The sequence below is a fragment of the Myotis myotis genome, unplaced genomic scaffold (genome assembly GCF_014108235.1).
Source record: "Myotis myotis isolate mMyoMyo1 unplaced genomic scaffold, mMyoMyo1.p scaffold_m19_p_8, whole genome shotgun sequence".
Lineage (NCBI taxonomy): Eukaryota > Metazoa > Chordata > Mammalia > Chiroptera > Vespertilionidae > Myotis > Myotis myotis.
The window spans coordinates 34,809,735-34,837,363 of NW_023416390.1; the positions used below are offsets into that span (position 1 = coordinate 34,809,735).

At 55.9% G+C, this 27,629-nt stretch overlaps 2 protein-coding genes across 7 annotated transcripts in view; both read left to right on the plus strand.

The window, feature by feature from the left end:
* MLPH (melanophilin) overlaps positions 1-24,353 on the plus strand; it is a 36,069-nt gene extending 11,716 nt beyond the window's left edge. For 4 of the 6 annotated variants that reach the window (XM_036319574.1, XM_036319573.1, XM_036319571.1 and 1 more), the window contains 13 exons: positions 2,637-2,858; positions 3,011-3,123; positions 5,643-5,746; positions 6,922-7,056; positions 8,377-8,581; positions 11,808-11,947; positions 17,472-17,654; positions 17,908-18,063; positions 18,742-18,834; positions 19,647-19,724; positions 20,135-20,192; positions 20,703-20,803; positions 21,196-24,353. In XM_036319574.1, coding sequence (XP_036175467.1) covers positions 2,637-2,858; positions 3,011-3,123; positions 5,643-5,746; positions 6,922-7,056; positions 8,377-8,581; positions 11,808-11,947; positions 17,472-17,654; positions 17,908-18,063; positions 18,742-18,834; positions 19,647-19,724; positions 20,135-20,192; positions 20,703-20,803; positions 21,196-21,222 — 1,615 coding nt within the window. In that variant the 3' untranslated portion in view covers positions 21,223-24,353. The remainder of the gene's footprint in view (positions 1-2,636; positions 2,859-3,010; positions 3,124-5,642; positions 5,747-6,921; positions 7,057-8,376; positions 8,582-11,807; positions 11,948-17,471; positions 17,655-17,907; positions 18,064-18,741; positions 18,835-19,646; positions 19,725-20,134; positions 20,193-20,702; positions 20,804-21,195) is intronic. The other 2 variants (XM_036319575.1, XM_036319576.1) reach the window with 2 other exon arrangements.
* An 819-nt stretch (positions 24,354-25,172) lies between these two features.
* PRLH (prolactin releasing hormone) lies at positions 25,173-27,629 on the plus strand. The gene is given in 4 exon segments (XM_036320513.1): positions 25,173-25,274; positions 26,788-26,946; positions 27,449-27,543; positions 27,546-27,629. Coding segments are annotated over 4 exon segments (333 nt in total). The 5' UTR covers positions 25,173-25,261; the 3' UTR covers positions 27,612-27,629.

A 27,629-nucleotide genomic window follows, 5' to 3' on the forward strand; every position in this document is an offset into this window, starting at 1 on the left:
AGGGTAGGGATTCACCCCAATAGCCAGCACAAGTGCTGGAGAGCAGAAGTCCTGGCCGGGCTGGCCGGGCTGGCTGGGCTGGCCTGGGAGCTACAGCCACCACGCGGTCCTCCCCAGCTCCGTCCGCAGGGGTGTGCCACCAACCCCTAATGTCCTGGTCTGTCCCCAGTACTCTTGCACGTTTTCACCACACTCCCCACTGGATTCAACCCCAAGAGGGGCAGAATGAGGACATGGGGGTGTGACATCTCCATGGCCCTCTAGCCTTCTCCCTCCACATCCTATCACTTCCTCCTCCTGTCTTGAAAGGGAAATGCTTGCATCAAATCACTTGCCCTCAGAGGACAGCAACCCCTTGACACTACCTCCTTCCATCTCAGCCTGGCTCTTTATCTCCTGCTCCTTCATCTCTCGCCCCAATTAGCACACCAGGCAGACTCCTTTCAAGTCTTCCTTGGTTTCTGACAGTGAATCCCATTTGAGGTGTCTTCTATTCCAGAAGGTGGCTCTCACTTGTAGCTGCATGTTGGGCTTTTGCCTGCTGTACTGCAGTGACATCTGGTCAACTGGTGTCGGCGTGTGGTGGCTCTGGCCCCACTCACCTCCTCCCGATCTGAAGCTCCAGGTGGGGTTGGTATGCCCTGCGCTGCAGGCATCACCTGGGGTTCCTCTGCTGCACCCCCACCGGGCCTCCTCTTCCGTCCCCTCCTGCTCTCCAGCTCTGAAGAAGGGGTGTTATGCTTGAAAGAGTCTGAGTGGAATATAATTACCCTTTCCCCCAATTCTGCATCCGAAACGTATCAGTCTCCAGCCACCCCCAGGCCTCTACTGGGCTCTTATTTAAGAGGACTTCACATTCTGTGATGCAGGGTGCCTCCACATGCCCTCGTCTTTCTTCCTGCTGGGAGGGGCCCGAGGTACAGCTCTGCCTCGAAGGAGAAGGGGGTAAGCCAGGCTGGGTAAGGCCCCATCAGCAAAGGGTGGCCTCTAGGTTTTCTGGCTGATGCAGATACAGCAAGAGTGGAAATGGAGGCCACCGGATCCTTCCCCCTGGCTCCAGGGGCCTTGTGGTCTTCTGTTTGAGGCAAAGACTTGGCCTTGTCCGTGCGGCTTTATCAAGACTGTGGTCAGTGGATGACAGCATCCCCCTAGATTTTACAACCACTTGGCCTTTGTGTGAGTGGTGTGTGTGTGTGTGTGTGTGTGTGTGTGTGTGTGTGTTGCATATGGTTTCAAAGCTGAGACAAGAGTCTTATTGTTGTGTCTAACTTGGTGAGTATTTTCATAACCGTTGGGAGAGGGAAATAGGTGAGGTGCGGTCAACCCTGCCTGATCCAGCGCTGGTCTCCGGAGCTCCTCGGAATCCCTCCATTGCCCGCAGCCTCACCAACCTCTGGGGCCCCGCCACTGTGCAGCCTTCTCAGAGGACAATGGCACCTGTGTCTGTCCAATTGTGTCACTAAGAACAGATTAATTTGATCTCATCTGAAACTAAAATATTACATCTGGCAGACGTTCTCTGAGATAGAACAAAGGGGACATGTTCATTATCTGGGGGCACGTTTCCCAGGCAGTTTGAGCTGGCGGGTTCACCAGGAAGCTGTTACTGCAGCCCCGATGGTCTAGGACTGTGGTCCTCCTGGGACTCTGGGGTCGGGCCTGCTCTGGACACCCTTCAAGGGACCCATCCTAACCATGCTCTACAAGGACAAAGGTGGGAGTCAGCTCAGCCTGCTCCCCTGCTGGGAGAGACCCAAACCACTTACTGAGGAAATGCCCGCTGGCTTTGCCCTCGGGACTCTGTGACCACAGCAGCTCAGTGACCCATCGGCGTTCTCCGCAGGGTGCCAGCCTGACGTGCACCCAGTGGGAATTGTCCTCAGCTCAGGGCCATTAGCTCAGGTCAGTGTGGCAGAGTGGACGTGACTGGCCGGGGCCTCACAGGGCACAGGGTCGGCCTCACCCGCCATCTAATGAGCCTTTTCTCTGCATTCTCTGTGACTTCCGCTCTGTCCAGCTCATCGGCCACTTGCGTCTTTCTCTTCTCTAACCTCCTCTTCCATAATTACACTAGGAACAGATGAGTTCTGGAGAACCATGTGGCCTGACCAGAACCACCAGCCTGATCCACCAACCCACCCATCTCAGGCAGACTAGACACCAGACGCTCACTCAGCCAACCAGGACACTCAGCTCGGCCCCCCAGCTCTGAGCTCTGCGTCAGCAAGCTCAGGGCTCCAGCTCAGAGCTGGAGAAGGAATGTGGGCCCAGGACCTTCAACCTGAACGTGGGCCGGGACCCCTGACCGCCTCTTTCTGTTATGCTGAGCTACATGAGGTGGTGCAGGCAACGGTGGGACCTGTCCCAGCCTGTGACTCGGGACCTTTGTGGTTTGTGGCTGCTTTGACAACGCATAAAAGTCATGCATGTGCATCCTGGGAAAATACACAATTGTGAACAGTCACAGAAAGGTTTAAATGCCATTTCATGTCTATAAAAATAAGTTCCCACCTACCCATATGCACGTTTGAATCCAGCGTGTTGGTGTGTGAGAAGGATCCTGTGTGTGCTCACACATTCAGAGACTGTTGCAACGAGATGTCCACCGTGCTCCTTGTTTCTGATGTTTCCCTCAGGGGCCTGAAGGGCAAGGTGAAGAAGGAGAGCTCCCAGAGGGAGCTGGTTTCCGACGCGGCCCTCCTGAGCGACACCCACTGTGCCCACTGCCTGCAGCCCTACCGGCTCCTGGAGGCCCCCAAACGGCAGTGCCTGGACTGCCGCCTCTTCACTTGCCAAGGCTGCAGCCACGCCCACCCCGAGGAGGAGGGCTGGCTCTGCCACCCCTGTCACCTGGCCAGGTGAGCAGGGTCCGGAGATCCAGGGACCCTGATGGTTTTGAGGGATGGCTTGTCCCTTTGGTGGGGTGAGGAGCTGTCTGAAGAATGGTGGGCACATGTGCGTGGTGGTTGGGCACAGCAGTGCTGCAGGCCTGAGTTCCATCTCTCTGCAGAGTCGTGAAGATGGGCTCCCTGGAGTGGTACTATGGGCATGTGAGGGCCCGCTTCAAGCGCTTCGGAAGTGCCAAAGTGATCCGGTCCCTCTGCGGGCGGCTGCCAGGAGGAGGTGAGGAGTGGGTGGAGGGAAGGGTGGGATCTGGGAACCCATTTTGCTCCCAGGCATGTTTTACTGTTTCAGGACCAAGCAGATTCCTTTGGCACCTGCGTCTGCGCACCTGTCAGTCCCTGTGCCTGGTGTTTTGATGGGGTTGGCTGCTTGCTGAGTGATGTGCAGCCTTTTGCACCCTGGCCGGACCTGGCCCTGGGAAGTCCTGCATGTTGACATCCCCACCCTCTGAAATCGTGTTTTCTCAGAGCTCTGTAGCAAGTGGAGAACTCACAGCCAAGGTTCTCAAACTCGGCAGCTGATGGAATAGCCGGGCCTCGTTCGTGCTTTGTGTCCCCAGGTCCTCCCTCCCTGGGTGGAGTACTTGGAGGGCGACACATTGATAAATCTCCAAACCAGGACATTTTTAAGAGTGAGAGAGGCCTCCTGACAACCATGCTGAGACCACAGACGTGACTAGGAGGGCCCCAGCAACACGGGAGGGACTGTCTCCCCATTCTTGGGGGTTCTTTCTCCTTTCTTCCTCAAGCTGCTTCTTCCGGGCTAATAGCTTTGTCTCAGGCTGGAGCCCAAAAAAGTCCCACCTCCCATGCCTGCTCCGCCAGCCAGGAGCCAGTGAAGGGTCTCCCTGCAGCCGAAGGAGCTTGGCTGGGCCCTCGGCAGGTCACAGGGGCAGGAGCCACAGGCAGCACAGGAAGAGCCACACTGCAAAGCGTCTGAAATCTCACCCCCAAAGTCGGCTGCGCGTGGCAGGAAACCACAGGCCACATCAGAGCCCTGAGGACCTGGGCCCCGCCATGGGTGGTGCTGATTGCCAGGGACCTGGGTGGGCTCAGGAATCTGGATGACGTAGAACAGTGGTTCTCAACCTTCCTAATGCCGTGACCCTTTAGTACAGTTCCTCATGTTGTGGTGACCCATTTCATTGTTACAAATTGAACATAATTAAAGCATAGTGATTAATCACAAAAACAATATGAAATTATATATGTGTTTTCCGATGGTCTTAGGCGACCCCTGTGACAGGGTCGTTCGACCCCCAAAGGGGTCGCGACCCACAGGTTGAGAACTCTGACGTAGAAGGTCACAGGGTCCAGAGCTCAATGAGTGAGTCAAAGTGGCCAGGAGCCTGCCAGTTTCAAAACTGTCACCGAGAGCCAGGAGGTGGCGCTGTGGGGCCGCAGGAACCCTGCTTCCAACCACAGCAGAGGCTCCTGGCACCGGGGAGGCAGGTCTCAGGTCCCTACAGTGACCTCCCCCAGGACTGTCTCCCTGCTGGGGGCCCCAAAACACAATCCCCTGAGAAAGGTGCAGGGAAGGAGCACAAGGCTGGGGAAGCCGTATGGCTAATGAAAGTAGACAGACAATGGCAGTCCCAGCCAGGACCTGCTGCAGGCCCTGTGCAGCTGTGGGGCGCCCTGGGCCAGCCGAGCGGCGGTTTCCCAGCAGCCCCAGGACTGGATGGCAGGAGCTGCAGGAAGCAGTGTGGGTGGAGGTGGATGGGAGGAGCCGCCTCTCTCCTGTCCTTGAGCTCACAGCTCCCCGCAGGGCGTCTTTCTTCTCAGCCCCTCCTCTTTAGTTGTAGGTTTGTCTGACAGAGCACATAGCTCACCCGATGTCCACGTAAGTCCTTCTTGCTCAGATGCTCTTATCTTCATTTCCACCTCCCCACCAAGAAATCTCTGCTCCATGTCAGGAACATGGGAAATCCTTTGGGTTTCTTTACCCATGACTCAACAGCCAGAGGTGGGTTCATATCAAACCCTTGTTCCAGGTTTAGAGGGTTATGTAAGGGGCTGATAACCAAAGGGTCGTGGAGATCCTGCTCATTTCGAGCAGAGGGGCAGGGACACCACCCTGACCAGTCACACACACCTGGGCCTTTGGAAACCCATGTCCACATTCCCTCGATGCAGACAGAGTCCACGTCACAATGCCCTCGGTCTGGCTGTTTGATGTGAGTTTCAAGACTGTCACTCTTCAGAGAGGGGCCCCCAGTTGGCTGGCTGGTGCTCACGTCTGGGGGCAGAGGAGGGGCAGAGAAAGGAAGAAGAGGGCCCCGGGGCTGAGCCTCACTCCCTCCCAGCTGTGCCTGAGTCCAGGCCTGCTGATAAGAAACTGGGAGAAGTGGTTTCTTGGGGAAAAACAAGACTTAGCTCTAAGCCTCCTTCAAGGGGTCAGTAACTGTGGGGTGAATACCTGCAGGTGTGACCCTGATAAAATTGATGCAGAGCACTGGTTTTCTGCTGTGATGAGAACCAGCTTTAACTGATGCTCGGATAGGTCATTGTAAGGTCAGCAGAGGGTCTTGCCTGGATGTTTTTCGATGGATGGATGGTGAGTGGAAAATGGATGGATGGTGGATGGTGGATGGATGGATGATGATGGATGAGGAACGGATGGATGAGTGGGTGGGAGGGTGAGTGGATGGAAGGATAGGTGCGGGGGTTTGGGGGAGACAAAGGGTTTGCCTCCAATCTATTTCTCCCTAAATGGAGTCATGCAGGTGTCTGTTGCAGGTGGGCCTGAGCCAAGCCCAGGAGAGAGAAGTAAAGACAGTGAGCATTCCGATACGGATGGAGAGCTGGACACAGGGGCTCAGACCCATCCCCTTGGCAGCAAAGTAAGTCTTCCCCAACCACTCCCACCACTCCCGGGGCTGCAGCCTTGGGTTCTGACTTCCTAAAAGTCTCAGTGCTCCCATGGCTCCACTATAGCCTGAGCGCTAAGGCTCTGCCTCCCTTTGCCACGCCCGGACCATCTCTGCGGACGATTCGCACCAGAGAGAAGAATACTTTCAGCACAAGGTCACTGGCACCTGAGAAAGCCCTAGCAAGCTGTGGGTGGGCAGAGGCTGCAGAGAAGGCTGCCTAGACCCGCAGACTGCCTGGCCCTCGGCCTCGGCCTCGGCCGCTGGAGCACGGTTGGGAGGGCAGGGGCCAGGGGGCACACTAGTGTCATCCTAAGGTGGCCTTTGCACCTTACAGGGACATAAATCCCTCGGACTCTGCGAGCTTTTTTGCTTTTTTCTAGGACAAAACATGAGCCTTGTTTTTATTGGTGTTTGTTTCTGTTTTCACTTATTTTTAATTTATTTATGGTGATAAAGACACGCAAAGTAACCCCTAGGGTTTCTGGGTAGGATGATGGAAGGGGAGCAGTTGAAGGGGAGCAGGCTGGAGGGGAGCAGGTTGAAGGGAGGGGTGGGTCAGGCGATGGTGAGTATAGATGGAGCCACTTGGAGAGAGACGCAATGCTGGCCAGGTCGAGCTGGCTGCTCTGGGGGGCGGGGGAGGAGGGAATATATGCATCTGTTTATGACAAAAGTTTGTTTGTGCCACTTCCTAAGCTTCCAGAACACTCCCCAGTGTCTGCACTCTTCCCTACACATCCATCTGAAGGACAGAAACCGTCAGGGGGTCAGAGCTAACCTCTGACCTTGCATCTAATGTGCACAAGTTCTCCTTCCCCCGTCTGCCTCCCCAGCGGGCTCCCCTCTTTTGCCTAAAACCCCAAGGGCGGGGAACCCGAAGCCTACCTACCCCCAAGGCTGCCGCCTTCCGGGGCCTGTGTCCTGGGCATGTGTGGGCAGCCGCGTGTCCATCAGCAGCTTCTGCTCGTCTCTGTAAGGGGTGCTGGGCATGCAGACCCTGTGAGGGGTGGGTGGGCTCTGGGCAGACTTTTGGTGCAGCTTCCGAGCTGGGGCTCATCTGATTGGTTTCGAGGGCCCACCCCACGTCCGGGGTGAGGGGCGTCTGGTCCTCCCTGTCCACTGACCCTGACTCTCTTCTTGCCCAGCTTGTGCCTGCCAAGAAAAAGCGCCTCCTCCCCATTCACAGCCTGGACTTCGAGGCCGACTCTGACGACTCCGCGGGGTGTTGCAGTCACCCCCCGAGCCTGTCCCCAGTCCCAGCGGCCCCGGACAGCCTGCAGGTGAGTGGGCTCTCCTGCCCCACCCGCCTGGGAGCCTCAGGTCAGCGGCAGGATCCAGAAGCGTCACACCCTCCAAGGACTAGGCTCTCTGAAAGGCTGGGCTGGCAGCGTGGCTGTGTGGGGTGCAGGGCAGTGGAGTGAGGGGCATGGAGGGTTCAGGGTGGATGCTGGTCGCGGAAGTAAGGCAGAGCCCCGTCACTTGGGAAGGCAGATGGAGGACCAGCGTCTGCCCCGGAGTTGGACGTGTCTGGACCTCCATGTTATTCGCGGGGGTCACAGGCTTTATTGCCCAAACTAGGAGAGCCCTGCAGTGGAAGAGGCTGCTGTTAATAATCACAGCAGCAGTGTGGCATCCGCAGGGCCCACCCAGAAGCCAGGACACGTGGTCACTCTACTCCTTAGGTTTGTGACCTTGGCCTGGGGACCCTCCGTGAGGCTCCAGTCCCCACCAGGGGTCACTCTCAGGACCAGTGGCTGTGCCCTTCACCCACAGGGCACATGCAGCTTGGGCACAAGACCCAGAGTGACGCCCAGCTTCAGCCCAGCTCTGGGGGTCCGCTGGGCCCAGGCAGTGCCCGGCCACAGCTGGGGCAAGGCTGGGCCTGCCCAGGCTGATTGGCAGACCTCTGTTGAGGTTAGCGGGGCAGGGAGCCAGCACCCAAGAGGCCTTGGGCCATGGGTCCTGCTCCAGCTGCAAATCTGGGGGGTGCAGTCTCCCTTTTGTTTGGCCTCAAGGGCCTGGGACGACTTCCTTCCTGCCCCCAGCCCCAGCACAGCCAAGCTGGAAAGGAGTGGGGGCATGTGGCTCCCTGACGTCCTCAGCACCCCCTTTCCTTGGGGACTGAGGGCACAGTAGAGGGAACCTTCTCCAGGCCCCAGGAAGGGTGGAGGAGGGGTATGGGGCTCACAGCCAAGGGGCTGCCCCACCCCCACCCACTCTTGCCTCTCTGGCCTTCACATACACACACACACACACACACACACACACACACACTTCCTGCCCACTTGCTCGGGGCTTTGATCTCTGGGTTTGGTCTATGCCCCGAGGCTGTCGGAAGTGTTTCTGTTGTCTTGTGTGATACCTGGCCCAGGGGTCAGGCCCCAACCTCCTTCTCTGGAGACAGGATGCAGAATAGGCCATGAAAGCTCGGTTTCTGAAACTGAAGGGAACTGCGATGTAAGGGCCGGAGGGCAGGTGTGTGGTGCTCGGTCAGCAGATGACGCCTGGAAGCCCTCCGGATGTGGATGAGACAGGCCCACACGCCAAGGAGCTGCCCCAAGGCCAAACCCTCCAGTGGTTGACAGGCCCCATGTGCTCAGTCCCTCACAGGTGAGCCCTGCGCGGAGGAGGCCGCCTCCCAGGGGGCCATGGTCCTGCATGAGGCTGATGCCAGGGCCTCTGGGTGCCACCCCCACCCAGAAGAGCAGACAGACAGCCTCTCCCCTGCTGGACGGGATGCCCGCGCTGAGCTCTGCCTGCCAGGAGAGTCCTGCCCAGCAGCCCCGGGGATCGCTGCCACTCCTGGTAGGTGCCCTTGGTTGCTGTCTTCCAACTGGGTTCTACATGGTGGAGGGGTTTCTGGAAACCCTGCCCACCACCCCAATTTGGGCAGATACACTGACTGATTTAAAGGAGCCTATTCCTTCCCTGTGATTGGCGGGCATGTGCAGTCCCGACAAACCTCATGGCACCTGCTTCCCCCGGGCTCCGTGTGCCCCTTGCAGCACTCAGGTAACCAGCATTGACCCCTGACCTGACCACACAGCTGCTGCCACCTTTAGTTATTTTTTTTTTTGTTTTTTAGTTATTTTTTAATCCTCATCCAAGGACATTATTATATTGACTAGGGGCCCGGTGCACGAAATTCATGCACGGGGGCAGGGGGTCCCTCAGCCTGGCCTGCACCCTCTCCAATCTGGGATCCCTCTCGCAATCCAGAACCACTAGCTCCTCAGTGCTCACCTGCCTTCCTACCTGATGCCCCTATCTGCTCTCCCCTCCTGGCCTGATCCCCCTAACTGCCAAACTGCTGTCCCCTGCCAGCCTGATCCCCCTAACTGCTCTCCCCTCCTTGTCTGATCCCCCTAACTGCCAAACTGCTGTCCCCTGCCAGCCTGATCCCCTTAACTGCTCTCCCCTCTTTGCCTGATCCCCCTAACTGCTCTCCCTTCCTTGTCTGATCCCCCTAACTGCCCATCTGCACTCCCCTCCTGGTCTAAACCCCCTAACTGCCCATCTGTTCTCCCTTTCTCTCCATGTCTTCAAACCCCGGCGCAGAAGTGCTGAGAGCTCTCCACCGAGGCCCCGGCCCCGTCCTGATGCCCCATCCGGGGCGGGTGACACTGCAGGCCTGCGCACACCTCCGCTGGCGGGGAAGGGAGGGGGGGGCGGGGGCACCCCGGGCAGCAGCCTCATGTCCCAGTGGTGCAAGTCCCCACCCCCATCCCTGCCCACCAGCTCCTGTGCGTGCACAGCCTGTTGAACGGTGTGACTGGGACACCGTTAGGACCAATTAGCATATTACCTCTTTACATATATATATATAGATTTTTAGAGAGAGAGGAAAGGAGAGGGAGAGATGGAGAGAGAGAAACGACTGGTTGCCTCCTGCATGCACTCCGACCAGGGCTAGGGCTCCAGCCTGCAACTGAGGTATGTGCCCTTGACCAGAATCGAACCTGGGACCCTTCAGTCTTTGGGCTAATGCTCTATCCACTGAGCCAAACCCCCAGGGCTCGCTGCCACCTTTACAGAGGACATTGTTGCAGGGTAGGGACATGCAGGTCTTCCTGAAATGACAGACTGATGGTCACTGGACCAACTGTCCTGACCGGGACAGGGCATCTCCACAGCTGAGGACTCAGGGTGCCGCTGGGGACCCCTGGTGCAGTTCCATGGGGGTGCCACCTGCCTGGTCCCCCATGAATGGGGAGGTCTGTAGGTGCTGAGAACCCAGATTTGCTCCATTGAATTTGTTGCCAGACAAATGAAATCCCGAAGTGTTGTCTGTGCCTGTGGGGGTACGTGTGCGGCCAGAGTCAGACTCCCTGCTGACGTGGGCAAATAAGATCACACATGCAGCACAAGCATCCACAAATGCAGCTGCGAAATGTGGTTAAGACACTATCCACTTTCCATTCTCCCTTTTCATTCTATTAAAGAGACCATAATCTCATGATCCACACACCCACTAGGACCCTGGAGGCGTTGGGTGGGGGAGGCGGGTTTTACCTCCCCTGATTAACAATGAATAAGTGAATCTACATCGACTGAGCATGCAGACTGGACACACTCATCCCCTCCCGTGGTCCCTAATCACCCAGGTTGCGGGCTCGGTGGTAAGGTGGGGCTGGGGACAAGGTGGGGGAGGCACAAAGACGGTATCATGCTGAGAAAAGGCTCTTGGGAAGCCTGCCGTTCTGAGTCAAGCCCAGGCTGCAGACCCACTACCCTGCCTCACTGATGCCAAGACACATTCCCCCATCTTTTTTTTTATTATTATTGATTTTTTACAGAGAGGAAGGGAGAGGGATAGAGAGTTAGAAACATCGATGAGAGAGAAACATCGATCAGCTGCCTCCTGCACACTCCCCATTGGGGATGTGCCCACAACCAAGGTACATGACCTTGACCGGAATCGAACCTGGCACCTTTCAGTCCCCAGGCCGACGCTCTATCCACTGAGCCAAACTGGTTAGGGCACATTCCCCCATCTTTACCCTAGGAGCACGTCACAGGGAGTGTGGTAAGAAAGGCATGTGTGGGAGTGTGATGGGCAATATTATTGCTTTCCTAAATAGAGCATCAAACAACTGCACGGGCTGGGATTTGATGGAATATGGCGTGCTGCTCGACCAAGCCGCTCAGCCCCTGTGCCTCAGTGTCCTGGTTATGAAAAGGGTTACAATGCCTAAGTCAGCCCACCCTTGTAGATATTAAGTGAGAAGGTCGTACCTGTTAACTATTGCTGGTAACAAATTACACAAACGTATCAGCTTAAAACAACACACAGTCAGTATCTCACTGTGGCCAGCTGTCCAGGCTTCATTAGGTCCTCAGCACAGGGTCTCGAGGCTGAAACCAGTGTCAGCGGGGCTGGCGCACCCCCCCTGCCGTAGCCCCCCTGCACCTGGGCCACAAGCTCATTCAGATTGTCAGCGGAACTCACACGGCTGCCCACAGCAGGTGCAGACATGACTCCTGCACACATGACTTTCCCGTGCAGTGTTGTATGCGAGGTGCCCTCAACTGAGGGTCAGCCCTGAGGGCCCCGCCTTCACCCATCTCCAGGCGGCTCTGTGGGGGCCGGTACTTTTTGGTGAAGAGGTGGAGATAGTGAGCTCTCCCACCTGGGGCCCAGGATCCGCATTTCCAGCCACACCCCAGGTAACCCATGCCCCGAGCATCTGCCCATCACTCTTCTGGCAAAAAGACTTCCTAAAGTCACCTCCACTCCTGGAAAACTTCTGGGACCCACACCCCACACGTGGAGCTCGGTGTGGTGCAATCACAGGGCATTTGCTTTGGCACCGTGGCTTTCACACCATCTGGGGCGTGGTGAGCGCCAGGCCACCTCTGTGTCCTGAAGTTCCTTGCTGGAGCTTACTCTGATTGAAGGGTCTCAGCCCCATAACGTCAAGAATATAATCACGTCTACAGCTGCTCCAATCTCTCATTTTTGCAGTAGAAACATGTCCATTGGCTTTCAGTCTCTCACCCCAAACAATCCAAACCCACTGTCCCTCCCCAGGGGCGAGCATCGTCAGGAACGAGCAGCTCCCCTCACAGTGCCTGGCCGACGTGGACACCTCGGATAAAGACAGCGTGCGGGCCCGCAGGGCAGCCTCCCACCTCTCCACTCAGAGCGGCCGGACCTCACCTGCGAGCCAGGTACGGGGCGTGGGAAGACTCCTGGTAGCTTCTTTGAGGGGAGCCCTTTCATCTTAACACCAAGTCATATCAGAGAAATTACAGCGTTCCATACATTAAAGCTATAAGATTGCACAAGCCTACTTAACAGAGAGGAGTGATGTCATCAAAACACATGTGTGTGTCCCCATGGTGGAGGGGTTACAGGAAACCCTGCCCACCACCCCAACTTGGGCAGCCACCCCCGGTCCCCTCCCCAACCCCAGCCACCACCCACCTGCCTTCCGTCTCTGTGGATTTACCTGTCCTGGATCTCTCATCCAAAATGACTCTGGAATCATACAATACAGGACCCTTTGTGACTGGCTGCCTGCTGTTTCTGAGGTTCATTCACATTGTAGCAAGGGTCAGAACTTCATTCCTTTAAGAGAATTCAACTTAGCCCTCGCTGGTTTGGCTCAGTGTCTAGAGCGTCACCTGTTGCCGGGGTCCAACCCCAGCGGGTCCAGGGGTTCCCAAAGGTGTGGACGGAGTCGGCGAAGAAGGAATGACACAGAGACAGTGTTCAGTTGATCAGCAGCCTAGCCAGGATCTCCAGCCAAGTTCTGGTCTGGATCTCCAGAGAGGTTCTGCTTAGGATCTCCAGCCAGGTTCTGTGTCCATATTCTCTTGCTAGGTTCTCCAGGTTCTCCAGCCAGGTTCTGTAGCCATGTTCCCCACTAGGTTCTCCAGCCAGGTTCTGTCCAGGTTCTCCAGCCAGGTTCAGTCACCAGGTTCTAGTCAGGTTCTCTTGCCAATTTCTGTAGTCAGGTTCAGTCCAGGATCTTTTGCCATGTTCTCTCGCTAGGTTCTGTCTCTAGGTTCTGAGGCCAGTTTCTGTCCAGGATCTTTTGCCATGTTCTCTCCAGCGAAGTTCTTCTGTCTCTAGAGAATGTTCTGTGTAGGTTCTGTGCCTAGGTTCTGTCTCTAAGTTCTGTGTGTAGGTTCTGTGTTCTAAGTTCTGTATTCTAAGTTCTGACTCTTGCTGTCTTGTTACATCTGTATTTATACCAGTTGATTCAATCCTATCAATCTCTATTCCAAAGGTTAGGGCATTTCTTATCTCCATTCCAGGGAGTAAAGATTATGTAGCTTAAGCATGATTGTTCATAGTTAAAGTGATTAATTACCGGCCTGGCACTTAGTTAAGAGGTTTTATTCCCTCCCTAACTTCAGGGGAAAATCCCTACCTGGGGAAACAACCTTTCTCAGAGACCTTGGTTAAAACACATAGTGCCAAGAAGGTGAGCAAACATATTAAGAACAGTATGCCATATATGCCAGGTCCCTTGAAACAGCAAGCATGGACCGGCTCCCGGCAACCTGTGGACCAAAGGGTCCCGGGTGAGATTCCATTCAAGGGCACGCACCTTGGTTGCAGGCTCCTCCCAGGGTCGCATGCAGGAGGCAACCAATCAATGTGTTTCTCTCACATCAGTGTTTCTCTGTCTTTCCCTCTGTCGTCCACTCTCTCTAAAAGATCAATGGAAAAATATCCTCGGGTGAGGGTTAACCAAAAAAAAAGAAAAGAAAAGAAAATTCAACTTAAAGTACTTAAGTCCTAAGTTAGTGAGAACGGCTCACATAGAAACACTGATTTATGACATAGCTCATCACAAGATTCCTTTGGGTACCACGGGTTCTTTTCACTGAAATTAAATCACAAGCCCGTTTACAGTCAACTGATTAGAACAGGCAAGTACATTTTATTGGGGGAAAGGCAATCCTGTTTTAGACGAGAACATGGTAACCTACGAGGTTGATTCCGACTCACCAGAGTCTGTGGTGGAGCCCTGACTCCTATGGATAAAATTGCAGGATTGGGGCCGTTTTGTAACTGATGACTCTCGAAGCATGGATCCCAGACGGGGTGCATGGGCCCTGCTCTGGATGGAGAATCCTGAGCCATAGCTGGCCTGAGGCTGGTCTCACGCACATCTGCAGGAGCCTGGGTTAGTGTAGGTCCAGCTTCCTCTGCACGCTGGTGCCTGGCACAGGGCCTCCCGCCCCCGGGGCCCCTCCTGGGAGATCTGGAGGGTGCATTTGTGGAGCTCCCCTCCTGGGACCCATAGGCCAAGCTCTGGGCTGTCATGTGGAGAGGCTGGTCATTTGTTCAGCAGGATAGAGTCCTCCCCTGGGACAGAGACCTCCATGGGATAGAGACCTTCCCCAGAACAGAGACCTCCCTCCAGGATAGAGCAGTCTTTCCAACCCCAAGACTCACAGACATGGCCTGAGTTCTCCAGAGCAATGTTTTATTGGGGCAAATCCTCCTCTGATTGGTCACCTGTCTCTGCTTTGTACCCATGGTTAGGACTTTCTGGGTGAGGAACTGTCAGGAAAGACTCCCAAGAGGAGGCCAAAGATGGCACAGCGTGCCGCACGCAGGACACTTCCACGGGGCTGAGGTGGCGGGGGCAGGAAACGGAGCCCCGGCACTTAACCCTCACCACAGTGGGGAGTGAGCCCCCCACTCCCGAGAGCCGGCCCCGGGACATCAAAGCCGTGCTCAGGTTGCAGACACGGACTCGGTTTCCCCACAGGAGCCTCGCCAGTCCCAAATTATGGCTGTTCCTTTTAAGCATGGCCTGTGTCTGTGTTGTGCTTGCAAGTTATAAATGTTGGTTTTGTTGCCCACAAGCTGAAGGCACCCGTTCATACTTGACGTCCGTACAAGTCTAGTAACATGATAACCCTGACAGTTGGGGCTCACACAGGGGAAGAGGCCACCGCCAAAGCCATGGCCATTTGGGGGGCCGAGGGGGAAGGCTCAGCAGCTGCATGGAGGTGGCTCCTGGTACCTGAGAAGCAGGTGTTGCATGGGCATGTCTGATGGCCCCAGTGGCTCTCAGTACCAGATAGAAACCCGGGGCTGTTCTGTCTGTGGTGGGCATGCTGTCCCGGAGGCCTCCCCTCCCCTGAGAGGCCTGGGTGCCAACCTGGCCTTGCTCAAAGTGCCACCCCCACCCCCGGCTCCTTTGCCAGCCTGCTGCCTTTCCATGGCTCTGTGCTATCCCCACTTCCTGCTCACCTCCCCCAACCCGAAGTGAGAATGGTCCCAGTTGTCATCGTGGGAAGTTTATCTTTCTTAAGTGACATCTCACAATGACACTGCTGGCACTGGTGGGTCCGGGCCCTCCTCTCCAGGCCTCAAGTGGCAGCCAAGCATCCTGACGCCTCAGGGGCACAGGCTGTCTGCTGGGCTCTCTGCTCCTTGGTATTGACTGCTGAGTGCTGTCTCTTAGACTCTGAGTGCAACCAGAGGTGGGCTCAGTTACCAGGGCCACTCCAGGCCACTCCAGAGCGAAACCCTCGAGGTGACATTTCTCAGCTTGGCTCTTCCACGGGCGGCTCTGCCCGCTCAGGGCTCTCGGTGCTGTGACGACCAAACTAATTACCTTCCGAACAATGCAGAGGACCTTTCCACTGGAAGGACCATTGCCCTCTGCTAAACCCAGGTGAGCCTCGAGAGAGATAATGGCAGGAAGGCTGCGTCCGCTGGGCCTGGAGAAAACAGAACAAGCATTGATTTTCTCATGTCCCCGTCTGGGGACTAATAGCTTCTGGTGACTCAAGAGCCTGGTGATTCAAGGGATAAGGAAGTTGTATGTTTAGTCGCTTGAAGTTGTCTCCTGGCCCACCAGTGACCCGCAGCTCCTTCCAGATAATGAGTTTTCGTTTGATCGGCCTGGCCTCGTTAGTTCGCGCCTTCCTGTGCTGCTCGGGACAGTAGCTGCCCCCGGGAACGATCCCCGTCGGCCTTTCAGGTCCAGCTCCCTAGACTGGGTGAACCTGTCACCCCTCCTGCCTTGTTCATCTCCCCAGAGTGCACCCCCAGCTTTTGCTGGGTGTCCCAGAGCCCTTGGTGTGGGAAGATGGGTATCTTGGTCACCCTCCCCGGGTCATGGCCTGGGTGACGGCCTCAGGGTTCCATCCACGGTCTGGGAGTTTGGTGCTTCCCAGGGGGCGGGTGCTGGGTCTTGCTGGTGGGAGTGGGCTGTGTCCTGGCCACTGTTTCTGTTCCTCGGCTGCAGGGTTTTGGAATGAGTAAGCGCACGTCAGTGGTGGGATGTCTGCTGACCCACCTGGAGATAGGGCCCCGGAGCCCCTTTGTTAAAGGCGGTTTTGTTGTTAACAAAAGGGCCCGGAAGCCCCTTTGTTAAAAGCACAAACTAAGAAAATAATTAGTAAAGATCTATGCACCCCTCGTTCACTGCAGCGTTATTTAGAATAGGCAAGATATGGAAGCAACCCAGGCACCCAGCAATGGATGAGTGAATAAAGAACAGGTGATACATATATACAATGGGCAATGGCTCAGCTGAAAAAAAAAAAAGAATGAAATCTTGCAATTTATGACAACATGGGTGAAATAAGTTGTACAGAAAGTGTTGGCCAGTGTGGTTCAGTTGGTTAGGCATCGTCCGGTGCACAGAAAGGTCACGGGTTCAATTCCCAGTCAGGGCACTGCCTGGGTTTCAGGCTTGATCCCCAGGAGGGGATGTGCGGGAGGCAGCTGATACCATGTCATTTCTCACATTGATGTTTCTCTCTCTTCCTCTCCCTTCCTCTCTCTCTGAAAATCAGTAAAAATATTTTTTAAAAAATAAGTCGTACTGACACCTGGTCTATGCGCTCAATGTCTAGAGTGACAGCCCACACACCAAGGAGTCTCAGCTCCAATTCCCAGTCAAGGGATGCAGGTTTGATCCCTGGTCCTGCTCGGGGCATGTGAAGGGGACAATCAGTCCATGTATCTCTCTCTCATGGAGCTATTTCTCTCTCTCTCTCTCTCTCTCTCTCTCTCTCTCTCTCTCTCTCTCTCTCCCCATCTCTCCCACCTTTCCACTCTCTCAAAAAACAATGGAAACAAATAGCCTTGGGTGAGGATTAACAAAACAATAATAATAAGTCATACAGAGAAAGACAAATCCCACATGATTTCACTCATATGTGGAATCTAAGAAAAGAAAACAATGAACAAAATAAAACAGAAACAAACTCATACAGAGAACAAAGAGATGGTTGCCAGAGGGGAGGGGAGGGAGGGGCTGAGCAGAAAAGGGGGAGAGAAGAGGTACAACTCCCAGCTGTAACATGAGTCTCGGGGTGTCATGTACAGGACAGGGAGCAGAGCCAGTAGCAGCCTCCACACCACGCACGCTGACAGATGTGCTAGCCCCGTTGTGGGGGTGGCTTCGTCAGGTGTATTCATGGAAAATCACTCTGCTGTCCACAGGGAACTAATACAATATGGCATGTAAACTACAATTAAAAATAAATGTGTAATAGATAAATGGTGGGTCTTCGGTGGCCTGGTGGCATCAGGATCACCAGGAGGGGCTGGAACTGGGCCCAGCACGGGGACTTTTGCAAGCTCACGTGGAGAGTGGACGGAGACACGGCTCAGCGGGAGCTCAGGTGTGCGACCCCTCTCAGAACCCCACCTCTAAGTACGATGCGCACAGATGCCCCCTGAGCCAGACCCGCTCGCTGCTCATTTCAGGGTCCCGGTGCCGGCGAGCCCACGGAGGCGGATGTGGAGGAGGAGACCCTGAAGAGAAAGCTGGAGGAGCTGACCAGCAATGTCAGCGACCAGGGGGCCTCGTCCGAGGAGGAGGGCAAGGACAAAGGGGCGGAGCTGGACAGGAGCACTTCCTTGGAGGACCTCCCCCGGATGACCCCAGAGGTAAGGCCGCCCCCCGCGGTCTCCAGAGGACACGGGCAGAGGTAGGGCCAGGGGTCAACAGTCTGTAGACAACCCAGCAGCCCAGCCCAGGGCAGACAGCTGACCCCTGGAGGTCAGTGAGGGGGCCTGACAAGGGCCGCAGAGTGCCCAGCCCCTGGCTGACCGTCTGCCCGCCCAGCTCCAGGAGTGAAGAGAAAAGAGGATGGTAGGATGAGGTTCTTGTTGGTGAAGCCTGCAGTCTCTCCTGTCCTAGGTGTGCACGTCTGCAGGCCAAACACACAGATGGGAAAAGAGCCCCCCTGGCCCCCAGGGCCCCATGCAGACCGCCAGGACCCCGGACGAGGCGCTGTCGCAGCTGGAGGACAGGGTGGCCGTGACGGCCTCTGAGGTTCAGCAGACGGAGAGCGAGGTAGCCCACAGCCTCGGGAGCAGATGGCTCCCCTAGACAGATAGCGGTGGGGCCCTGACGGTGTGACAGCAGGGGAGGGGCTCCCCAACGGCTCATGCAGAAGAGCCCCTTCAGCTTCAGAACAGGAGCTTGGGGGTCCCTGTGGGAATCACACCCCACCCCCTCTCACCTCACTCCGTCCCTTCCCCTTTGCTGTAGAGAGGGGCGGGCGGGGTTTGTAGCCACTGGAGGAAGATGCGGGCACTCCCCCTGCCCCACCCCATGGAGGGGCTTCTCTAGAAGCAGTTAAGATTTTAGGACAGCCCAGGGCTCAGGACCACATTCTGACCCGAGGAGCGTGGGCCCAGAGCTTCGGTGTAAGGGCAGAGGTGTCGGTGGTGACAAAGGTCAGAGGACAGAGCAGGCCTCCCAGGGGCAGTCACAGTGACTGGGACCTGCTCAGCCAGCCCCCTAGGGACCCACAGAGAAGAGAGGGCCAGTCCCTCAGACTCTGCTCCCAACTGGGGGTGACCCAGCCCCTCCCCGACACCCATGGCACCTGCATGGAATGGGACCCCAGAAAGTACATCTGGGTGGGAAACACAGTAAAATCAGTGAATGAGGGCAGCTGCTCTTCCAGGACTGTGACCGGAGGTGGGGCTCCTGAGTGACGTCTGTCTGTTTTCACTGATCCTCTAGGTGTCGGAAATCGAGGCCAGGATCGCAGCCTTGCGGGCTGCAGGGCTCACGGTGAAGCCCTCAGGAAAGCCCCGGAGGAAGTCTAAGCTCCCGGTGAGTGGACGCTGCGGTGCCCGGGGCCTGGGTGCCCAACTCGTGGCCAGCCCCACAGGGCCCGCCCAGGGCGTGAAACCGAGAGCCCCGGGCCAGCCGTCTCCCCTCCGTGAACTGCCGCCTCAGTGTCCTAGCAGCCATCCCGAGCTGTGCCTGTGGGGGCTCTTTTTCATTTGTTACTTGTTTTCTAACTGGAGAAAGTACTTTATGAGGGACCCTCAGCTCCCATGAGGATTTGAAAGACACCAGGGGCACGGTTCAGAGTGCAGAAGCAGCCCCTGAAGGATGCCACCCGTGTGGGCATCTTAACACACTGCCACTGACATGGTGTGCCTAGAACAGGGGGTGGGGAGGGCAGCAGGGCCCCCACGACATCTCTCCTGGGTCAGGTCGGGGATGTTCAGGCAAAATCACATGGTGAGGACACCTGGCCGAGAATGAAAGACGTTCCCGGGAGAGTCCCAGACGGGACTGCCAGGTAAAACACAGGACGCCGGTTAAAGCTCGATGTCACATATACGACGAATCATCTTCCCGTGTGAGTGTAGCCCGTGCGTACTGGGACATGCACTAAGAAATGACCTGCTGTTTCTCTGGAATTCAGAGCAGACTGGGCGTTCTGTGTTTTAATTTGCTAAACCTGGCCGTGCCCCAGTCCCAGAGCACTGAGTGGCCTATCTGGCAGGGCCAGCGTGCCTCCCCCGCATTCCTGAACGAGTGCTGAAGGAGCACGCCGCCCCGTGTCCAGCTGGCCCGTGGCTGGAGGGGACACAGGGCAGCGATCATGTACAGGCTTCTTCCTTGTCCTCCAGGTATTTCTGCCCCGACTTGCTGGGAAATTGGGCCAGAGTCCCGAGGACCCACCTGCAGGCCCTTCCGATGGGGCTGAGGTGCGTGCTTCCCTCCCACCCCTAAAGGCCAGACTAAGAGTGAAAGGACAGCCCAGGGCTCAGGACCACATTCTACACCTTCTCCAGAGCATGGCAGGTCCAGGGGGTGGTGGAGAACTGGCAAGCCTCGCAGGCTGGTGGCCTCAGACGCACTGAGCCGAGGGTGGGTGCGGGAGGAGCCCTCACAGCCCACGCCTCCCGATGTCGGCAGCTCCCTTTTATATTCTGGCACCGGGTGCTTACATGATTGACGGCATGCATTTTAATTGGTTAACGGTTCCAATACTGCCAAAGAGCAGAAGCAGTCCACCCGGTTACTTAGAATCTGGAAGAATGACAGGTCCCAAGTTGGCCCCCAGTGTTTCTAAGTTCCAGTCGAGTGAAGCCCAGATGTGTCTCCTTCCTTCCAGGTGATGGCGGGGCCCTATCTTCTGAGGGGGAAGTTCAGCAATTCCCCTGAAAGTCAAGGTAAGAGTCGCCTGCGTCCCTCCTCCCCGCAGGCAGGGATGGGCTCCGGGGCGTGGAAGCAGGGCTCTGAATTTCCACATCATCTGTGGGACGCAGCAGCTCACGCCCTGCACCTGCAGGACCCTCTGTTGTGATGGATTTCACAACCAAGGCCCTGAGGAGACACCCTCTCCTGAGGACAGGCCCACCCCCTCAGGCCGGCTGTCACATCACAAAAGGAAAGGAAAGGAGTGGCAGACCGCACACCAGTGCAAGGACCTTTCTATTGTTTTGCCCCCGGTGAACATTTTGGGCCCAGGGAGTAGGGTTTTCATGCCTGCTCCAAAGAGAGCGCTCCTTTGCACAGTTGCTAAGATGTGGGTGCTTTGCTGAAACTATTGAGTGCTGAGAAAACTTCTCCAAGGGGGGAATGTCCATTTTTCTGCTACTTGGTTCATTTCTTGGGAGGCAACGACACTTGTTTGGGGTGAGTGTGTGATTAATAAGCCCGCCCCCGTGTTTTCCCCAAAGGCAAAGATGACGAGTCCTTTGATCGGAAATCTGTGTACCGCGGCTCCCTGACACAGAGAAACCCCAACGGCAGGAGGGGCACTGCCCACCACAGCTTTTCGGTAAGGATTCATCTGGTTCTCCGAGGTGTCTTCGAAATTCTGTGACCTGTCAGGTTACTTATTGGTATTAAGTCCTCGGAGTGAAGAAAATTGGGGTAAAGTAACATGTAAACTTGGCAAAAGATTTAAACAAAAATCTTATGTGTGCATGTGTGTGCATACTCACCTGTGCATGCTTATTGTGCATGTGCATGCATCTGTGTGCAGACCCATCTGTGCATGCTTATATGTGCATGTGTGTGCATACCCATCTCCACATGCTTATTGTACGTGTGTGCATATGTGTGCATGCTTGTGTGTGTGTGTGCATACCCATCTGTGCATGCTTATGTGTGCATGTGTGTGCATGCCCATCTGTGCATGCTTATTGTGCATGTGTTTGTGCGTTGCAGAAACCTGTAATGACCCACCAGCCCTAAGCGGGAGAGGTTCTTGGGAACAGGACAGAGCAACAGAGCAGCCCGCCTTGCTTTCCCTCCCCCACAGCCATGATGTCCCCGCATCGGCCCTGCACTCTCCATTCTACACCATCCAGTGGAGAAACAGGAAGACACACCGTCCCTGATGGAACCCCACCTATGAAATGACTATGGTCCTCAGACCTGCAGCTGCTCACCCCCATTCAATGACCACTTCCCAGGCCACGAAGCCAGCCTGTTCTGATCCATGAGAGACATCTAAGCTACATGTTTCCTTCAGGACAATGTTGTTTAAATTTTTTGAAGGACACACAGAAAACCTATTCAGCAAGAACTTTCACCCCATTCACTGCTGCCTTTCTTATGTCGATTTCATGAATGGAACAGAAAGGAATGGCAGTGTGCATCAGAGTGTGGGCCCGGTGTGTGTGTATTCTGTGTGGATGTAATTGGAGAAGGAAATTGGGCATCAATACAAGGAAGGAACTGAACCCATGATCAGCTGAATAATGAGAGAGGAATAGAGCCCCTGACACCCCCACACATATATACCTATTCTGCAAGTTCATCTGTGGGTCACAGACTGGGAGACATTACCCTCTGGTCAAGGGCAGAGCATACACATGGTAGGAGTGGCATATGATCAGTGCCCAGACACAGACCTAGAGGACCTGTGGGGAGAGGCGGTGATGGCAATGTACATGGGGCAGCAGCCCGGGGCCCAGAGGGCCAGGACCAGTGAGTGGTGCCCGCCGGCCTCTTGCCATAAGCTCCATAGATGAGCCCTAAGTTCACCACCTCAGACAGGCTAGGATTCAGGGCTACGTCTGGGTGTCTGGGTGGCTCTTTCAGTTGTAAGAGGAGCCCACTGTGGGCCTCCAGAGCTGCCTTTGAGCACAGAAACTAACCACGTCGCCCCATCCCACGCCTGGCTGTGGTTTTGTAGGCTCCCTGGTTTATTTAAACTTCAGGTCAAATTTAAGCCTGTTTTGCAGAGGGGGACATGGAGCCCTTGGTGCGAGGCAGTGCCCTGGAGCTGCTGCTGTGATTTCTATACTCTTGCAGTGATGCTGGGTGAGCTTCAACCTGGCACTCTCAATGGGTGTCTTGTCCAGTTCACATGGTACCCAAAAGAGGAAGATGGAGAAGTGATGCCCAAGGGCCTTTGATGATGAGACTTCTGACCTGACTGTGGGCAAGTCCCACCCACAGCTGCACAGATTCCACCCTGAGCCATTGTCAGGTCACCACAGGGGTTGCGTCCAGGACAGCTCCCGGTGCAAAGGCAGCCTCCAGGGGACGGAATGAGCCAGCCTCAGGCTATGCTGGGATTGGTGGAAAAGGTGGACCTGTGGCCCCTTCTCAGAACGGAGGCTGGTTAAAGGGTGTTGCTCCCAAGTCAATGCTACAAATGATTAAAAGGTTCCTGTAAGTGAAGGGAGGCCAGTTTTTTATGGACACCCGTCCTTATTCACAAAGTAAACTAATGTCAAAGTGAGCTCCTAGGAGTCAAAGAAGAGGCAGTTCTGGCTGCCCTCCATGTCCCTGCATGTTCCTACAACAGGACAGGGGGTGCTGTGCCCCAGAACCTGCTCACGGCCACCTGTGCTCTGTTCACACTGTGTTTGGTCCATGACCAAGGTCTCCCTAAGGAGCTACTAATGCAAAGAGCAATCACACAGTCATCCCTCCAGCTGCTCCAACACCTGCCACCACGGAACTCATCCATTCTCCCATCCACAGAGCTCCCATCCGAGCCACCCAGCCCTGGAGCCAGAAACCCCAGGCCCCAGACCCCAACCCTGCCCCTCCCTGCCCCTCATCAGACCACACTCTATCCTCTGTGTCTCCCAGACCACTCCAGACTTCTCAGCTCCCCTCAGTCACCTCATGACTTTTTCCAACCGGAACAATCTCTTGCTTTCCTGGGATAAACCTTACTTGGTCAAGATAATTAGGTTTTTAGTACATTGCTGAATTTATTTCTTTAATATTTTATTTAAAGGGGGTGGGGGAGGTAGAAGAGGGTAAAGAGAATAAATGGTGATAGAAGAAAAAATATTTTATTTAGGGTTTTTTACCTCAACTGATACCTTTAATTTTTCATCTCCCACTGCCTACAGACACCCACTGGTGAAGGCCCAAAGTGGTAGGGCACCAATGCCACTCTGTGACAAAGCTACTTTGCTGAAAGGGGTTACTGTCCCCCTACGCACACAGGCACACGTGTATGTACACACAGGCATATGTGTGCCCACACACTTGTACTGGCACACGTGCACACATACACATGTGCACACACATGCTCCTCCAGGTGGCCCTGACTGTGCACACATCTGTGGGGACCACCCAGAGGGCCCGCCTCCAAGACAGGAGCACATCTCCGGACAGCGGTCCTTCGCCACGATTCGTAAGAAACACCCCTGAGCACTTGGCCACCACTACCGCTGAGACACCCCCAGTTCTGAGGGAATCCACCCCCAGTGACCTCACCTTGCAGCCACCATCACAGCCCTACACCCACCCTCCACTGCCCAGGCCCCAGTCACTTGCCCCCTCACCAGTGCTCACAGACCCCAGGTCCGCAGGGAGCCTGCTGGCCACCAGGAATGGGCAGCCAATTCCCGGAGGGGCAGGTACAGCCCTGAAGAATTTCTGAGAAGTGATGGTCACATGACATGTCCTATCACAAGCCTACATGCCTGAGGGGGCCACCCAGGTCTCCTCCCCCAGGACAGGCTCCCTGACACTACACTCAACAGCACTTAGGGACCTTTGACATAATCTAGTCCGAATACAAATGAGTTAAGTGTCTAGGTCCAAGTTAAATGGTAGAATATTGTCAGTTATTTCAACTCGAGGACATAACTGTTAAATGAGAAGAATGAGACTCAAAAACATATAAATATGATGAACTGACCCAGAAAAGATGTGGGAAACCAATAGAAGGAAGCACATCACCTGTGAAAACGATCCGCTTCTTTGAGTTTTATTGTGCTTTTTCTCTGTGTGTGTTTTCCTATTTTTCTACATGTGTTCATTTCTTTCCAGAGGTGTATAAATTGCTTTTACAATCAAATTCAACATATTTGTTTCCTGATATTAATAAACTTGCCCATTGAAAACATTAATGATGAAGACTTGTAAAAGCCTAGAGAGGACCCGATCTTAAGCAACGAAATGGACGAGAGTAGTTTGTGCATGAGAATGTCGCCACGGAAAGCCACAGACTGAGGAGGCTCGCGGAGACGTAACACCTCTCACCATGTGTCCGGCGTGGCGACTTCTCCTCTCACCATGTGTCCGGCGTGGCGACTTCTCCTCTCACCATGTGTCCGGCGTGGCGACTTCTCCTCTCACCATGTGTCCGGCGTGGCGACTTCTCCGTTCACCATGTGTCCGGCGTGGCGACTTCTCCGTTCACCATGTGTCTGGCGTGGTGACTTCTCCTCTCACCATGTGTCCGGCGTGGCGACTTCTCCTCTCACCATGTGTCCGGCGTGGCGACTTCTCCGTTCACCATGTGTCTGGCGTGGTGACTTCTCCTCTCACCATGTGTCCGGCGTGGCGACTTCTCCTCTCACCATGTGTCCGGCGTGGCGACTTCTCCTCTCACCATGTGTCCGGCGTGGCGACTTCTCCGTTCACCATGATTTGGAGGAGATGAAGGAGTGGCCGCATGGTCGCCTTTCTGTGTGGGAGGCAGTGGCTCACGCGCTACCCAGACTGTTGGCACTTGACTTTGCTGTGTCCCCAAGGCCGGCGTGAAGAAGGAAGGCTAATGTGTTTTAAAACCACTTGGCCCAAATGAAATTATATAACCCAGGAAGGGACAAATCACATCGCTGATGAGAGTTTAAAAAAAAAAAAATAGAGGAAAAGAAAATAGACAAAGACTCTGATGTCCCCTTGTGAGGGGGGCGGGGACCAAGGGGAGAGGGGGCGTCAGGGGGCTGGGCTGCTTCCTCCGGGGGCTATAAAAGGGTAGGCTGGCTCCCGCTGAGTCACACTCAGGACACTGGCCACGCTCGGCACCATCATGGGAAACAGTGGTGAGTAGCCCAGGGGACTGTCACTCTGCAAATCTCCCTCTGGGTCCGGGCTCTATGAAGGCCACGCTGGCTCTTCCGGCGGCGAGGCTGGCCAGCACGGGGTGGGAGAGGCAGGGACAGGCAGGGGCAGCCACCCCACGGTTTATGTGTCTGAGGGAGGGCCACTCCTGCCTGCCCAGGGCCCCTAGGACTCAAGTGCTGTCCATGGTAAAGGCAAAGGGGGGAGGCCACCCCTGCACCCCACTGAGAATGCAGACAGGGAATCCCCCTGGGGATTAGGAGCCAGGCGCTGCTAACATTCTCCTGAGGTGCCCTCCATCCAGCATGAACCCCAGCCCCTGGGGAGGAGAAAGCAGCATCTCTTTACACTCTGTTCTCAGGGTGGCACCTCCATTTTCTGGTAGGGGTCCCCCACCCCCTGTGTGACACCCAAAAAAGAAAAGGGTGGCATTTTAAATCACCCAGGTGGACAGCACTTTCTGCATGGCTCAGGGACAGGCTCGAAAGTCAAGGTGAGCAGAGGGGTCCTCGCTGAGACAGACAGGGTGGGGAACCTGACAGAGGACCCAGCATGAGGAATTGCTGGACGGACCAGTTCAGGCAGGTCACTGCCTCCGCCCACAGGACAAAATGCATTTTCTGGCCCCTCTGCTGCCCGCAGTGCCCCTGTCTGTAGGGGGATGCCCTGTGGCTGGTGGCAGGTCCCAGGGGTCATGGGGACGGGGGTGTTCTTGGTACGGACATAGGACGCTGACCCTCCTACAATGCCCAGCTGTCCACTCACATTCTCCAATGGGTCTGGGGGCGGGACTGGACAGGTGGCAGGAGGTCCTGGGCAGAATGAGGGAAAGAACCCTGCACTGGGGTCCTAGCCCCTAAGCCTGGTCCATGCCTAGTCCCCAACCCGCAGCATTAACTCAGGCTTGGCTCCCTCCACCCCTGCAGCTCCTCTGGGCTCCTCTGGGCAGCTCCCCACAAACCTGCTCACCTCTACCCTTCCTGCCCAGGCCTGGTGCACAGCACACAGCCATGCAGAGGCCTCTCACACACCCCCAGCTCCCTAACACAGACAGACTGACAGACCGAGCTGTTCCAGACAGCCTGCCTCTCTGCACCCACAGCTTACATACCTCCCGGTTCCTTCTGATGACACAGGGTCAGTGCCCCCATGACGGAGCCACAGAGGCTGACACACAGGACCACCTCACTGAACACTCATTGTGCAGAGGACAGAATGGGGTCCTGAGGAGGCGTGGGACTTTGCCAGGCGGTCTGGCAAAGCTACTTCTGTGTTCATGCCCACCCAGCCCGGAGCAGAGAATTCACACACACACTCCCAGGAACACACATCCTCCCACCTGCACACACAAGCTCATGCCTGCACATACCCCTCACATATCTGTGCACACACACTCTCTCACGCACACACGGCACTCACATTCCCTGAGGCTCCCGCTTTGTACACAGGCGCCCTCACGCGTGTTTAACGTTGCTCCTGCCCCCTCTGCCCCAGGCCGAGCCCTCCCGTGTGGGATCCCACCTCGAGCAGGGCCTCGGCGAGGAGCCAGGGGGCTGAAGGTGCTGCAGGCCTGGCTCCTGTGCCTGCTGCTGCTGGGCCTGGCCCTGCGAGGGGCAACGTGTCCAGCCCACCAGCACTCCATGGAGACCCGCAGTGAGTGCTCACCCAACCAGATGTCAGCCTCCCTCACCCACCCCTGCACCCCAGAGCCACCTCCTAACCTGGGGCACATCCTTACTAAGTGCCCAGCTCTGGAGGTTTGGCCTGTGTTCAGCAGTCCTCAACCCAGAGTGGCCCTGTCACCCGCTTCCCAGGGTCCCTGTCTGGCACACGTTCCAGGGTTCGCTTCCCACCACCAAGGTGGCCGGGGCTCCAGTATGCTTGGTCCCCTGCTGACACAGAATGGTGGGGGTGAGGAGGGGACTAGTCCTTGGTCCTGGTGTGAGTTTGAATTTCTGTTTCCCAAAGCCACCCCACACCACCCAGAAAAGGTGCCACCTGATCCTCCGGGTGCCCCTCCCTTGTGGGTGGGTCCCAGCCTGGCCTGTGAGCTCAGAGCCCCATGGGGAGGAGGCAGTTGCACCCAACACCACCCGGCAGGGCACTGAGCATACCAGGGAACACAGATTGCGACTGACTCGCCTTTTCTCTCCAGCCCCGGATATCGACCCTGCCTGGTACACGGGCCGCAGAATCAGGCCTGTGGGCCGCTTCGGACGGAGGAGAGTGGCCCTGAGGAATGCCCCGGAGCTGATCCCGTGGCACCAGCGGTCGGCTTCCCCCTGGAAGGAGGCGCTGAGCCCTCCCAGGGTGGGTGACAACCCAGTGCAGAAGGA